The 16,816-nt window shown below is 34.3% G+C and overlaps 1 protein-coding gene across 3 annotated transcripts in view; it reads right to left on the reverse strand.

Moving 5' to 3' along the window:
* Positions 1 to 16,816, reverse strand: part of LOC144307621 (uncharacterized) — a 290,432-nt gene that overhangs the window by 74,664 nt on the left and 198,952 nt on the right. For all 3 annotated transcript variants that reach the window (XM_077887550.1, XM_077887548.1, XM_077887549.1), the window contains exon 8: positions 3,408 to 3,449. In XM_077887550.1, coding sequence (XP_077743676.1) covers positions 3,408 to 3,449 — 42 coding nt within the window. The remainder of the gene's footprint in view (positions 1 to 3,407; positions 3,450 to 16,816) is intronic.

The raw sequence follows: 16,816 nt of genomic DNA on the forward strand, positions 1-16,816 counted from the left end.
GTTACTTTTGGAAAAGTTCTGGAAGACTCTTATAAAATTAAACATGCACCTTCACTAGCAGTCTTATTCCCAGGTATTTCCAAAAAGAAATTAAAATATATGCCTACTAAGATTGAAAAATATTCACTAAGTTAACAGGATTTTTAGGGCAGTGAAAATATTCTGTGCTATAATGCTGGATACACATTACACATTTGTCTGAACTTGGAATGTACAACATCAAGTTTGAACCATAATGTAAATTATGGAGTGATTATGATATATCAATATATGTTTATCAATTGTAACAAATGTACCACTCTGGTGGGGGATGTTGATAACGTGTGAGGCAATGCAAGTGCGAGGTTAGGGAGTATATGCAAAGTCTCTGTACCGACCTTCCAATTTTGCTGTGAACCTAAAGCTGCTCTTAAAAGAATTTTCTTAAAAAATCCTTCCATAAAATATGTTCAGAACAACTTACTCATAATTTCCTTAAACTGGAAATAATAGGAATATCTATCAACATAAGAAAGGATAAACTATGATATATTCATACAATGAACTTCTACATTAACAATATAGAGGGAAAAATCAACTGAAACCAAAAGTTGACATAAAAAGCATTATGCTGAATGAAAAAAACTTTATAAAACTATATAATGTATAATTTCATTTATATGAATTTCCAGAATTGTCAAACTAATCTGAAGTGTAAAAATTCAGAACTGTGGTTGCCTTTTGGTGAAAGGGTGGGGACATGGGGGAGAGGCATCAGAAATAACTCAGAATGGGCATGAAGGAACTTCCTGAGTAACAGTAATGTTCTATATTTTCACAAGTCTTAAACAGGTGCATGTTTTTGCCAAAGCTCATAGAATAACACACTTAAGACTTGTGCATTTTATTTTTTTGTAAATTCTATCTATAAAATTGAACTGAAAACTAGTATTGAAGGTTCATTAATGATGGTCATGCTTAAGTATTTGGTGTGATATATACTCATTTCTGCAAATTACTTTGAAGTGCATCATAAAAAATAAGATTGATGGGTGGGTAGACTGAGGGATGGATAGACAATGGATATTTCATAAAGTAAATATCATAAAATATTGTTTGTAGAGCCTAAGTGGTATGGATATGGGTTTTACTATATAGTCTTTCAACTTTTCTATACGTGTAGAAATTTACATCATAGTATGTTGAGGGATAAAAATTTAAGTCTTTACAGCGGCCCACTACCTATATAATAACCACTTTATCCATTTGCTCTTAGACCTCAGCTTTGATATTCTACTTCCCACTCTCCTGTCTACATTTCACTCCAACCACGTTGGCCTCCTTGTTACTTTTTAAAAAATTTTAGGCCTTCTTGTTATTCTTAGAATACATGAACCTTGTGCCTTTCTCATAATCTTTGTTTTTTATGCCCTCCACTTTGAACACACTTCTTCCATATTGCCACAAAGTTAGCCTTTCATTTTCTTCAGGTCTCTTACTTTCTTTACATCTTTGCTCTCAATTAACCTTTTCAGTGAGGCCTTCCCTAACATTCAACTATGATTGCTAGCACCTGATCCTATTCCCTCACTTTATTTTTCTCTATAACATTTATTGTTATTTGACATACCATATATTTCACTTATTTGTTAAACTTGATTACAATAGGCATATGTGTCTATTTTGTTCCTAGTATACTGAACAGTGAAGGTCATGTAATGTATGTTCAGTAAATACTTGTTGAATGAATGAATTAGAATTGTAAAAGAGCTGAATAAGTGGTAATAATGAAATTTAATATGGTCAACTATAAAACTTTTATTTTTTTCTCCAAGTTTTTATTTAAATTCCAGTTAGTTAACATATAGTGTAATATTAGTTTTAGATTTAGAATTTAGTGATTTATCACTTACATATAACACCCAGTGCTCATCACAAGTGCCTCTTTAGTACTTATCACCTATTTAAACCACCCTCCACAGATCTCCCCTCCATTAACTCTCAGTTTTTTCTTTATAATTAAGAGTCTGTTTCCTGCTTTGTCTCTCTTGTTTTTTTCCCATGTTCATCTGTTTTGTTTCCCAAATTCCAAATGTGAGTGAAATTAAGCAGTATTTGTTTTTCTCTGACTTATTTCACTTAGCATAATATTCACTAGCTCCATCCAAATCACTACAAATGGCAAAGGAATTAGTATCAGATGTTTTCTTCAGGATGAAGCAACTTTTTAAAAATTTTCTTTTTAATGTTATCTTAATTCCAATATAGTTAACACGCGGTGTTATGTTAGTTTCAGGTGTACAATATATTGATTCAATAATTTTATATATTACTCAGTGCTCATCAGGATAAGTATATTCTTAATCCCATTCACCTATTTTACCCATTCCCCCAACCACCTCCGCTTTGGTAATAATCTGTTTGTTCTCTAGAGTTGAGTCTGTTTTTATTTTTAATTTCTCTCTTTTTTTCTGCTTTGTTCAATTGTTTCTTAAATTCCACACATGAGTGAAATCATATGGTATTTCTATTTCCCTGGCTGACTGACCTATTAGCAATGAACAGAACAAAACAAAACAAAACAAATAAGCTAAAAACTGTTCTTACACGAATTGCCATTATATATGTTTGAGCCTGTTAAACTTCCTTCAAATGAATACTAGATTGGTCTAGAAAGAACCTATAATCTATTGGTCTAGAAAGGTCTATAATTAAATATTTCTAGTTATCCCAGCCACATCTGAAATACTTCATGCAATCTGTAACTCTAAAGAGTGCCATCAGATTCTTTTCTAAATAAAAATGAAGTTACTCAAGGCAGTAGGTACAGGTTCAAGATTTCTTTGGTCGAACTTATCTAAGGAAAATATTTCCTCAACAGAGGTGTTTTATGAATATTAGTTTCTCTATGTCAATATCTGATATACATATTTTCAAAGAACTTTGGCTTTATTAAGTGTATTAAGGTCTGTTCTCTTTGATAATTAAAAACTCCAAAGAGCAGTTATAGTCTCCACCAAAAGAAAGCAGTATACAAGCAAATTATTTCTGAAAGGAAGAGTGTTCCAAATCAGAAATGAAATAAAAGAATTATTTTTGTTCTTTCATAATATGATGAAAAGATACCACTCATATTTGCCCATTATAATTACACATTTTTCAATTATTCATGGTTTATTTTTGTCTCAAATTTTAGAATATTATCTTTAATTTTTAATTTAAAATATTTAATTTTTCCTTATTGCATCCAATTTTGTTTGGTACAAAAGGTAAACCAAAATATGCTTTAAATACTATATATGTATGCATCTATAGTTTTACACGGAGTACTAAAGAAAATATAATTACTTAGTACTCTAGTACTAAAAAGAATAGAGTATATGTGAAATATTTTATTTTATAAAACAAAATCTGAGAAGGCCACTTACCACATCTATCATATCAGATTCCATTTCATAGCTGAGATCAGACTATAAGAAAAAACAATAAAAAGTTAGTGTTGTTCATATAAAATCTGTTATTCCTTTAAGGGTACAGAATAAATATTGAATGATAATACTAATGTGCTTCAAATAATCTATTTCAAAGTTATAGAAAGGCATCTTTCAGAATCTGAGGGAATAGCACCAATCTGAGAGCCTGTTTTTTTTAAATTTTTTTGAGAGCCTGTTTTTTAAAAAATGGCTTTTGCCTATTTATATTTATTGTGATTATGATACATTTGGACTTATTCTACCATCTTGTTTTGTCTTCGGTGTACCACAGTTTTGTGTGCTCCTTTTATCCGTCTTCCTTGAATTTTTAAAAAGATTTATTTATTTATTTCAGGGAGAGCACAAGTGGGAGGGGCAGAGGGAGAGGAAGAGAAAATCTCAAACAGACTCCATGATGAGCATGGAGCGTGATGCTGGGCTCAATCTCATTACCTGAGATCACATCCTGAGCTGAAACCAAGAGTCAGACCCTTAACCAATTGCACCACCAGACACCCTGATTTTCCTTAATTTTATTAAAATTTTCTTTATTTTCTACTCCAACGGTCAGGACATTACACATTCTATGCACATACCTTAACATACAATATAGTGATTAAACACTTACATACAATACCCAGTGTTCATTATAACAAATGCACCACTTAATCCCCATAAACTATTTAACCCATCCCCCATCTACCTGCCCTCTGAAAACCATCAATTTGTTCTCTAGTTAAGGGTCAGTTTCTTGGTCTCTCTCTCTATTCTATCCCCCATGCTCAATTGTTGTTTCTTAAATTCCACATATGGTGAAATCATACAGTATTTGTCTTACTCTGACAGACTGATTTTGCTTAGCATAATACTCTCTAGCTCCATCCATCCCACTGCAAATGGCTATTTCATTTTTTGTGGCTGAATAATATTCTATTGTATACATATGCTACATTTTTTTTATCCATTCATCAGTCAATGGATATTTGGGTTCTTTCTATAATTTGACTATTGTAGATAATGCTACTATAAACATCAGGGTGCGTGTATCCCATTGAATTAGTATTTTGTATCCTTTGGGCAAATAGCAAGTAGTGCAATTGCTGGATCATAGAGTAGTTCTATTTTTAACTGTTTTGTGGAACCTCCAAACTGTTTCCCAGAATGGCTATACCAGTTTGCATTCCCAAAAGATTGCCAGAGGGTTCCCCTTTCTCCACATCATCACTAACACCTGTTCTGTCTTCTGTTCTTGATTGTAGCCATTCTGGCAAGGTGTGAGGTGGTATCTCACTGTAGTTTTGATTTGTATTTCCCTGATGATGAATGATGTTGACTATCTTTTAATGGGTCCATTGGCTTCTGGATATCTTCTTTGGAAAAATGTCTATTCATGTCTTCTGCCCATTGATAACTGGATTATTCATTTGGGGGGTGTCAATTTTATAAGTTCTTTATATATTTTGAATGCTAACCCTTTATCAAATATGTCATTTGAAAATATCTTCTCCCATTCCATAGGTTGCCTTTTAGTTTTGTTGATTGTTTCCTTCAGTGCACCAAAGCTTTTTATTTGGTTAAGTTCCAAGAGTTTATTTTTTGCTGTTGTTTCTGTGATATCAAGAAACATCTAGGAAGAAGTTGCTATGGCCCATGTCAGAGACACTACTGCCTATGTTCTCCTCTAGGACTTTAATGGTTTGCTGTCTCACATTTAGGTCTTACATCCATTTTAAATTTATTTTTGTGTATTGTGTAAGAAAGTGGTACAGTTTCATTCTTTTGCATGTTGCTATCCAGTTTTCTCCAGCACCATTTGTTGAAGAGACTGTTTCTTCCCATTGAACATTCTTCCCTATTTTCTTGAAGATTAATTGACCACATAGTTGTGGGTTCATTTCTGTGTTTTCTATTCTGTTCCACTGACCTATGTGTCTATTGTTGTGCCACTACCATACTATTTTCATCACTACAGCATTGTAACATAACTTCAAGTGTGGAATTGTGGTGCCTCCAGCTTAGCTCTTCATTTTCAAGATTGATTTGGCCATCAGGGTCTTTTGTGGTATCATTCAAATTTTTGAATTATTTGTTCTAGCTCTGTGAACAAATGTTGTTTGCATTTTGATAGGGATTGCATTAAATGTATCGATTCCTTTGGTAGTATAGATATTTTAACAATATTTGTTCTTCAGATTCATGAGCATAGACTGTCTTTCGATTTCCTTATATCATCTTTAATTTCTTTCATCAGTGTTTTATAGTTTTCAGAATACATGTCTTTCACCTCCTTGGTTGAACACCACTTAGTATAAATTTTACATGATATATATTTTTCTATCCTTTCAGTGTCTACTATGTATCCATACATGTAAGGTATAATTCTCATAAAAGTCATTTAGGTCTATTTTTAATACAGTCTTAAAATAATTGGTCTTTTAAGTGGTGTGTTAAACTATTTACATTTAAGGTGATTGCTGATAGAGTTGCATTTATAGCTATCATTTTTAAAGCACTTATTTTGTCTTTGTTTTATCTGTTCTTTATTTCCATTTTTCTCATATATTAATTTTTTACTTCTGCAATCTTCTTTTTAAATTTGAGGATAGTTGACACACAATGTTACATTAGTTTTAGAAACACATGATGTTTCATTTCATATTCTTCCCATGGTTATTGTAGAGTAAGTTTTTAAAGTGTGGTTTGTGAAACTGTGTGTCTTCAAAATCTTTCAGAGCTTCATGAGGTCAAATTTATTTTTATAATAATGATAGCATTTGACTTAATAGCTTTCATTATTCATTAGTATAGAGTGGAGCATTCTAGAGGGTTATACCATGTAATATGATGACATGTAAATTAGGAAGCCATATGAATATCCAAATATCTTCTATTAAATCATAATTAAAGGTTTCTGAAAATTAAAAAAATGAATTCTTATTTTTTGTTTTAGAAATTAGTAATTTTTTAAAAATATCCTATTTATTTCTATAAATAATCATTTATCATTATGACATTATAAATAACACATTTGAATAATTTATTAGGTTGAATTTGTTTCCAAATGTGCTTATTATTTGTCTTAAGTTTTTGTTTTATGTATGTATGTATTTATTTATTTATTAAAGATGTTATTTACTTATTCAAGAGAGACACAGAGAGAGAGGCAGAGACAGAGGCAGAGGGAGAAGCAGGCTCTTCAAAAGGAGCCTAATGTGGGACTCTATCCAGGGACCCTGGGATCACACCCTGAGCTGAAGACAGATGCTCAACTACTGAGCCACCCAGGCGTCCCTGAAATAGGTTTTGAATTTTAATTCCAGTATATTTAGCACATAGTGTTATATTAGTTATAGATGTAGAACATAGTGATTCAACAATTCTATATATAACTCAGTGCTCATCATGATAAATGTACTCATTATCCCCTTCACCTATTTCACTCATACCCCCACCCAATTCCTCTCTGGTATGCTTTATTTTAAAAGAATACTGTCTCTTTCTTTTAAAGATTTATTTATTTATTCGTGAGAGAGACAGAGAGAGAAAGGCAGAGACATAGGCAAAGGAGAAGCAGGTTCCTCACGGGGAGCCTGATGTGGGACTCGATCCTGGATCCTGGGATCATGCCCTAAGCTTAAGGCAAGCATTCAACCACTGAGTCACCCAGGCATCGCAAAAGAGTACTCTCCATTACAGTATTTTTTTTTCAACAAGAACATTTTTTTACTTGAAGCATACTTCAGAGTACATGGTTCTAAAAGATACATAGAAAACATTCAATCCCAGAAAAACAGAATACATATTTTCTTCAAGTACACACAGAAAAATCACCTGTTTAACCTGCATATGAAATGAAATAACAAATACCACAATTTTAAGGAGCAACTTCAACTACAATGCTATGACACTTAATATCAACAATAAAACAAAGCTGGGGGAGGGCAGGGAAATATGGCAGAAGAGTAGGAGTCCTCAACTCACCTGGTCCAACCAACTTACCTAGATAACTTTCAAAACATCCTGAAAACCTACAAATTTGACCTGAGATTTAAAGAGAGAACAGCCAGAATGCTACAGAGTGAAGGGTTTTCACTTCTAGCAAGGTAGGAAGGTGGAAAAAAATAAATAAAAAAGAATAAAGTAGGGGTGGGGCACCACGAGGAGCTGGGCTAAAGCAGAGTGGCAAAAGCCTCTAGGACTGGAAAGCCCAGCCCTGGAGAAGTGGGAACTTTAAAAATCCACAAGGGATTTTTCCCAGACAGAAAAGTGCTTAGCAGGGAAATCAGGCAGAATCTCAGGAGGGGCAGTGAAGCCTCTAGATTCCCAGAATCACTATAAGAGGAGGTGCACCCGGGGGAAAGCACACTGCAATCCACGGACCAACCTCAGTAAAGGGCTGGAGCGGGTAGCCCCTGGGGCATTTGGGAGAAGCCAGGGAGTTAGGTGGGCCAGTTCCAGACAGAGGTGGTGGTGCCCAATTGCCTTTGGGAGCTGCAGCCCGTGGGAGGGCAGGTCCAGCAGCACAGGGCCATGGATCCCAGGGCACCCAAGCAGATAAAGCCAGGGATCCTGCATTCACCCTGGGACAGGCAGAAGCAGGGAGGGCACAGGAAAGCGAAAACACTCTTGCCGCTAGGCACCCCCAAGCTGTCCAGAGCAGTGCGCTGGCGCTGGCCCCTGGAACATCTAGGCCAGTGCAGACTGAGAGACTGTAGTTACTAGCAGGGAGCTGACTCCAGACCTGCAAATCTGACTGCCGCCATTGTTTTCCCTCCTTGTTTCACCTTGTGCCTGGGATAGGTTGGGCCACCAGGGAACAAAGGTCTCACAGGATAGACAGCTCACAAGAGCCCAGCACCTGGCAAGGGGGTGGGACATCTCCACCCAGGCACACACACCTGAGAATCAGCAAAACAGACCCCTCTCCCAGAATAACTGCTGGAAGAACAGGGGAAGAGCAAGTTCTTGACCATGCAATGCTGGAAAGTTTCAGGACCAAGGGAAAATCGAGGAAATATAGTATATAGAACTAGAGGATCCCCCCATTTAAATTTTTTTCCTTTTTCCATTACAATTTGTTTTTATATCAAACTAAACATTTTCAATATTTTTTCTCTTTTCCCACCTTAACTACAATATTTTACTAGCTCTTTACTTTTAAGTTTCTTCCTTTTTGATTTTCATATTTCTACAATTACATGTTTTAGATATATTTTTCATTTCTGGATTCCCTTCAACATATTCAATTTAATTTTGGGAGATATACGAGATATCAGGTTTTTTTTTGTTTTGCGTTTTTTTTTTTGTTTTCTCTACCTTGTGTTGTTCTACAATGGCAGAAGTTAATACCTCTAAAACATGACCAGCATACACCCAGAACCAAAAGGAATACTGTGCTGGTTCATTCTATGAGATTATATTATTTCTTCATTCCCATTCTGCCTCCCTATTTTATCTTGTTTATGTTTTGGTGGTCAGTGTTGGTGATATCTACAAGTATTGCTGGTGTGTATAAATTTGGGACTGAGCATCTTCTATCATACATAACTTAATAGCCTCAGAACCAAGAGGATCACCTTCTAGGCCCCCTCAGGTAGACTACATTCTTCCTCCACTATAACTTCATCACTACTACCATCTCCCAAACCCAATTTTTTTCTTTTTTCTCTTTTTCTTCTTTACTTTTTTCCCCCTTCTTTTTCTTCTTTTTCTTTTCTTCTTCTTTGGGATTCTTGGCCTTTAATTTTTTAACTTTATTTTAAAATTTGTTTTTAACTTTAGTGGTCCTTTTGTTTTATTTTGTTTTGATCTTTGTTTTCATTTTCTTGTCTCTGACCTCAGAATCATCTAGGGTGAAATTTACTTAGGTCATGGTTGATATTCTTGACTCAGCCTGCTCATACAGCCACCCTGCCTGAGCAAAATGACTAGAATGAAGAACTCACCATAAAAGAAAGAATCAGAAATGGTACTCTCTGTCACAGAGTTACAGAATATGGATTACAGTTCAATGTCAAAAAGCCAATTCAGAAGCGCAAAGCTACTGGTGGCTCTGGAAAAAAGCATAAAGGATTCAAGAGACTTCATGATTGAAGAATTTAGATCTAATCAGGCTGAAATTAAAAATCAATTAAATGAGATGCAATCCAAACTAGAGGTCCTAATGATGAGAGTTACTGAGGTGAAAGAGTGATCAACATAGAAGACAGGTTGATGGCAAGGAAGGATACTGAGGAAAAAAAGAGAAAAGCAATTAAAAGACCAAGAGGGAAAGTTAAAGGAAATAAATGATAGCCTCAGAAGGAAGAATCTACATATAATTGGGGTTCCAGAAAGTGCCGAGAGGGCCAGAGGGCCAGAAAGCATATTTGAACAAATCATAGCTGAGAACTTCCCTAATTTGAGGAGGGAAACAGGCATTCAGATCTAGGAGATAGGTTCCTCATCACAAAATCAATAAAAACTGTTCAAAACCTTGACATTTAATAGTGAAACTTGCAAATTCCAAAGATAAAGAGAAAATCCTTAAAGAAGTGAGAAACAAGATATTCCTAACTTACATGGGGAGAAATATTAGATTAACAGCAGACCTCTCCATAGAGACCTTGCAGGCAAGAAAGGGATAGCATGATATATTCAAGGTACTAAATGAGAAGAACATGCAGCCAAGAATACTTTATCCATCAAGGCTTTCATTCAGAATAGAAGGAGAGATAAAGAGCTTCCAAGATAGGCAGAAACTGAAAGAATATGTGACCACCAAACCAGCTCTGCAAGAAATATTAAGAGGCACCCTGTAAAAGAAGGATGAATCCCAAAGAAATAATCCACAGAAACAGAGACTGAATAGGTATTATGATGACACTAAATTCATATCTTTCAATAGTTACTCTGAAAGTGAAAGGGCTGAATGATCCCATCAAAAGATGTAGGGGTTTGGACTGGATAAAAAGTAAGATCCATCTATTTGTTGTCTACAAGAGACTCATTTTAGACCTAAGGACACCTCCAGCCTGAAAATGAAAGGTTGGAGAACCATTTACCATTCCAATGGTCCTCAAAGGAAAGGTAGGATAGCAATCCTCATATCAGATAAATTAAAGTTTAACCCAAAGACTGTAGTAAGAGATGAAAAGGGATACTATATCATGCTTCAAGTGTCTATCGTACAAGAAGACCTAACAATCATGAATATTTATGCTCCTAATATGGGAGCTGCCAAGTACATCAATTGATTAATAACCAAAGTAAAGACAGACTTAGATAATAATACACTCATAGTAGGAGCCGTCAACACGGCACTTTCTGCAAATGATAGATATTCTAAGTACAACATCACCAAAGAAACAAGGGCTTTAAATGATACACTGGGCCAGGTGGATTTCACGGATATATATATATATATATATATATATATATATATATATATAATCAGACTTTCCATCCAAATGCAACTGAATACACATTCTTCACAGGTGCACATGGAACTTTCCCCAGAATAGACCACATACTGGGTCACAAATCAGGTCTCAACCAATACCAAAAGATTGGGATTGTCCCCTGCATACTTTCAGACCATAATGCTTTGAAACTGGAACTCAATCACAAGAAAAAATTTGGAAGAAACTCAAACACATGGACGTTAAAGAGCATCCTACTAAAAGATGAATGGGTCAACCAGGAAATGAGAGAAAAACTAAAAAGATTCATTGAATCTAATGAAAATTAAGATGCAACGATTCAAAATCTTTGGGATACAGCAAAAGTAGTCCTGAGAGGGAAATACATGCAATACAAGTCTCCCTCAAAAGAAAAAAAAAATGGAAAAACTCAAATACACAAGCTAACCTCACACCTAAAGTAACTGCAGAAATAACAGCAAGTAAACCTACACCAAGCAGAAGAAGAGAGATAATAAAGATTTGATCAGGACTGAATGAAATAGAGACCAGAAGAACTGTAGAACAGATAAAAAACCAGGAGTTGGTTTTTTGAAAGGATTAATGAGATAGATAAACCACTAGTCAGGCTTATTTAAAAAAAAGAGAGAGAGAGAAAAGACTCAAATTAATAAAACCACAAATGAAATAGGAGAGATCACAACCAATACCAAAGAAATACAAACTATTTTTAAAATACATTATGAGACTTTCTGCTATGCAATGTCCACAATAGTCAAACTGTGGAAGGAGCCTTGATGTCCATTGACAGATAATTAAAAAAGTAGTTGTGGTATATATATTCATTGGAATATTACTCAGCCATTAGAAAGCACGAATACCCATCATTTGCTTCAACATGGATGGAACTAGAAGGTATTATGCTGAGTGAAGTAAGTCAATCGGAGAATGACAATAATTATATGGCTTCACTCATACAAGGAGTAGAAAAAATAGTGAAAGGGATTACAGGGGAAAGGAGAGAAAGTGAGTGGGAAAATTGGAGAGGTTGACAAAACATGAGAGACTCCTAACTCTGGAAAATGAACAAGGTGTAGTGGAAGGGGAGGTAGGGGGTGGATAGGGTGACTGCATGTTGGGCACTGAGCAGGGCACTTAACATGATTAGCACTGTGTGTTATACCAAATGTTGGCAAATCGAACTTCAACCACAAAAAATATATATCTAAGAAAAACAAAGCTGGGAAATTAAAATGCATATATTAAATATTTAGTATATAAATATTAAACAACAAACTATTGCATAAGCAATGGGACAAATAAGAAATCAAATGGAAAATTAAAATGTCTCAAAACCAATTAAAAATAAAACACAATATTGTAAGACATATGGGATGCAGCAGAAGTACATGTTAGAGTGAAGTTTATGCTATAAATTATTAAAAAGAAGTTCAAATAAATGACATTGCACCACAAGGAATTAGAAAAAGAAGAAACTTAACTAAAATTTAGTAGAGGAAGGAAATAATAAAGAAAAATAATAAATAAATAAAATATAGAACAGAATAAACAACATGACATCGAAAGTAATGACCAGTTTTTCCAAAAAAATAAATGAAATTGGTAATGCTTTAAGTACATTAACTATGAAAAAAATAAAGAGAGGAATCAAGAACAAAAATGAGAAATGGATGAGAAAACAATTCCACAGATAACCACAGAAATACATACTGTGATAAAAGATTACTATAAATGATTATATACTAACAAATCAGATAACTTAGGAAAAAGAAAACACAGATAATTCCTACAGATAGATAAGTTACCAATATTTAATCATTAATGTTATATACAAGAAATAGTAAATCTTAGGCCAGTAACAAGAATAAAAATTGAATTAGGAATCAAAAATCTCCTAGCTCAGAAGAGCCCAAGACCACATGACTTCATTGCTGAATTCCAGCAAATATTTAAGAAATAAAAATTATGACAAACTTTATCAAGTTTAAGGGAAACACATAGAGGGAGCACATTCAACATCCTTCCAGAAGGCCAGTACTACCCTAACACCAAAGCAGGATTAAAAAAATACAAGAACAAGAAAGTCTAGTTTGTCTTATATAATTATTGGTACTCTGACTTTCTTGTGATATCTGTTTGCATGATAAATGTTTCTCCACTCCCTCACTTTCAGTCTACAATGTCTTTAGGTCTAAATTGCCTCTCCTTTAGGTGGCATACAGATTTCTTATTTTATTACTATCCATTCTGACACCCTATGTCTTTTGATTGGAGCATTTAGTCTATTTACATTCAGAGTAATTGTTGATAAATATGTATTTATTGCCATTTTATTACTTTTTTTTCATTGAATCTGGAGATTTTCTTTGATACTTTCTTTTCTTTGTCACTTTTGGTCTCTCCTTTCCACTCAAGGAGTCATCTTCAATATTTCTTGCAGGGCTGGTTTAGTGGTCATGAACGCCCCTGGTTTTTGTTTGTCTGGGAAACTCTTTTTCTCTTCTTCTATTCTGAATGATAGCCTTGCTGGTAGATTATTCTTGGCTGTAAACTCAGCACATTGAATAGACCATTCCACTCCCTTCTGTCTTGTCAGGTTTCTGTTGAGAAATATTCAGCTAGCCCTAGGAGTTTTCCCATGTAATTTAAGCTCTTTGGTTTTTATGATTTTAAGATTTTTGCTTTATAACTGTATTTTGCAAATTTAATTATAATTTATCTTGGTATTAAAATGCTTTTGGTGATTTTTAAGGGAGTTCTCTGCCTCCTAGATCTAGATATCTATTTCCTTCCTTGGAATAGGGAAATATTCTGCTATTATTTCCTCAAAAAATTTTTATCCCCGTTTTTCTCTCTTTTTTCTGAGACTTCTATAAAATGAATGTTATTATGTTAGATAAAGTCACTGAGTTCCCTAAGTCTCTCATGTTGCATAATTCTTTTGTGGTCTGATGAGGCTTCCCTTCTCTGTCAAGCTTGCCTGTGTCCCAGCATGGTGGGCCTCTCTCCCAGTAGACCAGCACAAACCCTTACCCATGACATGTCTCCCAACCAGAGATTTCTGCAGGGCCTCAGCTCTGGTGGAGCTGGTGTCAGTTCTAATTTCACAAGCAGACTAAAGCACACCTAGTTAAAAGTCACCATATTCAGGTCAGGTTCTAAATACTGCCTAAATGAGGCAAGAGAAGCCTCTGTAGATGACTGGCCTGAAAGACAGAGCAGCCAAAATATAATAGCAGAGTACATGCAACACACAGGCCCTGGGCAGCAGACCTTGGGCACTATGACCTCTTCTTCATAAGTCCATTACTTTCAGCAGCAGGAGACATAATTGGGTTTTGGTTTTTGTTTTTTGTTTTTTTTGGTGTTTTTTTTTTTTTTTCACAGAGAAGGCCAAGACTTAGACAAAATTCCAAGACAGAGGAGTTTATCCCAAATGAAAGAAGGAGAAAAGTCCTTGGCCAGAGATCTAAGCAAAACCCATGTAAGTAACGTGGCTGAATGGAGAATTTAAAGCAATAATCAGGGCATCCGGGTGGCTCAGTGGTTGAGTGTCTGCCTTTGCTTCAGGTCATGATCCTTGGGTCCTGGGGTCAAGTCCCTCTGTCTATGTCTCTGTCTCTCTCTCTGTGTCTCTCATGAATAAATAAATAAAATCTTTAAAAAAATAAGGCAACAATCATAAGGATATTCACTTGAGAAAAGAATAGAAGATATCAGTGAGACTCTTACAATCAAGATAAAAAAAGAATCAGGTAGAGAAGAAGAATGCAGTAAACAATATTGGAAACAGGTTTGATGCAATGAATGGCAGGCTGGAAAAAGCCGAGGAACAAATTAGTGACCTATGAGACAAAATAATAGAAACTAATGAAGCTAAAGAAAAAAGAGAAAGAAGAATTATACAAGAATGGTGTGAATTTCTTTAGAGAGAGAAAGAGTGCACACATGTGAATGGTGGCGGGGGCAGGGCAGAGGGAGAGGGAGATAGAAAATCTTATGTAGGTTCCACGTCCAGCATCGAGCCCCAACACAAGACTAGATCCCATAGCTCTGAAATCATGACCTGACCTGAGATTAAATCAAGTTGGACACTTAACTGACTGAGCCACCCATGTTCCCCCAGTGTGAATTTTTAATATGGAAGTTATCAATAATTTTAACCTACATAAACGAAGCCCCATTGAAGTACAAAATAATTTTTAAAGTTTTAAATAGTTTTTCAGACAAAAAAATTAATAACTGCTGCACTAGAGATTACACTATGTGTCTGATTTATTTCAGTTCAAACTAAATTAGTAATTTTACCACCTCTTAAATGATATCTAGCATTTTACTAAAGGGTTGCATTGTTGTCATTTTCTAACTATTATTTTATTAATAATTTTATTAATATATTTATATTTTATTAATATTTGCTTTTGTTTTATACAAACAATATTATTTATATTTTAACAATATATTTTCCATTTCTGGGATTGTTCATTACTTATTGCAGTTTTTTACTTTCATCTGAGGTAATTTTCTTTCAGACAGGAAAACTCTATTTAGCCTATTGCAAATCTGTAACAAATTCTTTTAGCATTTATTCTTATCAAAATATTTTCATTTTGCCTTTATTTTTTTTTATTTTTTTTTTGCCTTTATTTTTGAAGGATTTTTATATATATTCATTTTTCTTTACAATTATGTAGAGTATAATTTGGCAGGGATTTTTGCCTTTCACTATTTTAAATATAACATAAAATTTTCTCCTGGCTAGAGTGACCAATCATTCTGGTCTCTTAGCCCAGGGGAAATTAGAATGTTTTGTCATCTGACTTTTGGATTCCATTGCTTCTGCAGAATAGTCAGCTATCAATCATATTGTGATTTCTTTGAAGAATGTTTTCTTTTTCCAACTGATTGTAAGGGTTTTTTTATTTTTATTTTTCAGTAACTTGAATGATTTGACTGTGATGTATGTAGGTAAGTTTTATTTGTTTATAACCTGCTTATGTTTTGATGAACTCCTTTAGTCTATATTTTATGTATGTCATCACATTTGAAAAAATATTCTTGGTCATTATTTCTTTAAATGATTTTCCTGCATCATTCTCTCTAACTTTCTTTTTGAAATATGAATTATGTCTATGTTGGAATGTTTGAGCATGTGATATATGCTCTGTTCTCATTTTTCCATCCTTCTTTTCTTCCAGTGCTTTAGTTTTAAATTATTTTCAATTGACATATGTTCAAATTAGCTATTATTATCTACTGTTGAATCCATCTGGCCACATAGCTTTTAATTTCTGATATATTTTTCAGTTCTAGAATGCACAATTAACTATTTTATAGTTAAATACATTTTAAATACCTTTAATATTTATTCATATTTTCATCGATTTTATCTTTTTCTCTATTTTCTGTATATATTCAACAGCTTGGTCTACTATAACAGATTCCACAGAGTGAATGACTTAAAAAAAACAAGCATTTATTTTTCATAGTGCTGGAGGCTGGGTAGTCTAAGTTCAAGGAGTTGGCCAATTCCATTCCTCATGAGGGCACCTTTCCCTATTTGAAGATAGCCATTTTCATGTATCCTCACACAGCGGAGGGAGAGAGATAGTGAGCTCTCGTCATTTCATCCCCTTATAAGTGTACAAATATCATCATGGGGCTTCCACTCTCATAACTTCATCTAAACCAAATTACTTCCTAAAAGTCTCACCTCCAAATACCACCACACCTCCAAATACCACCATGTTTGGCATTAGGGTTTCAACATATGATTTGGGGATAACACAAACATTCAGCCCACAGCACTTTAATATAATAATCATAATTATTTTGGAGCCCTTTTATGACAACTCCAATATCTGGATAATTCCTAGTAAGCTACTATTGGATATTATTTTTTTCTTATTAATATTTTTGTGTATTTGTATATATGATAATTTA

The sequence above is a fragment of the Canis aureus genome, chromosome X, assembly GCF_053574225.1.
Source record: "Canis aureus isolate CA01 chromosome X, VMU_Caureus_v.1.0, whole genome shotgun sequence".
NCBI classification, from domain to species: Eukaryota; Metazoa; Chordata; class Mammalia; order Carnivora; family Canidae; genus Canis; species Canis aureus.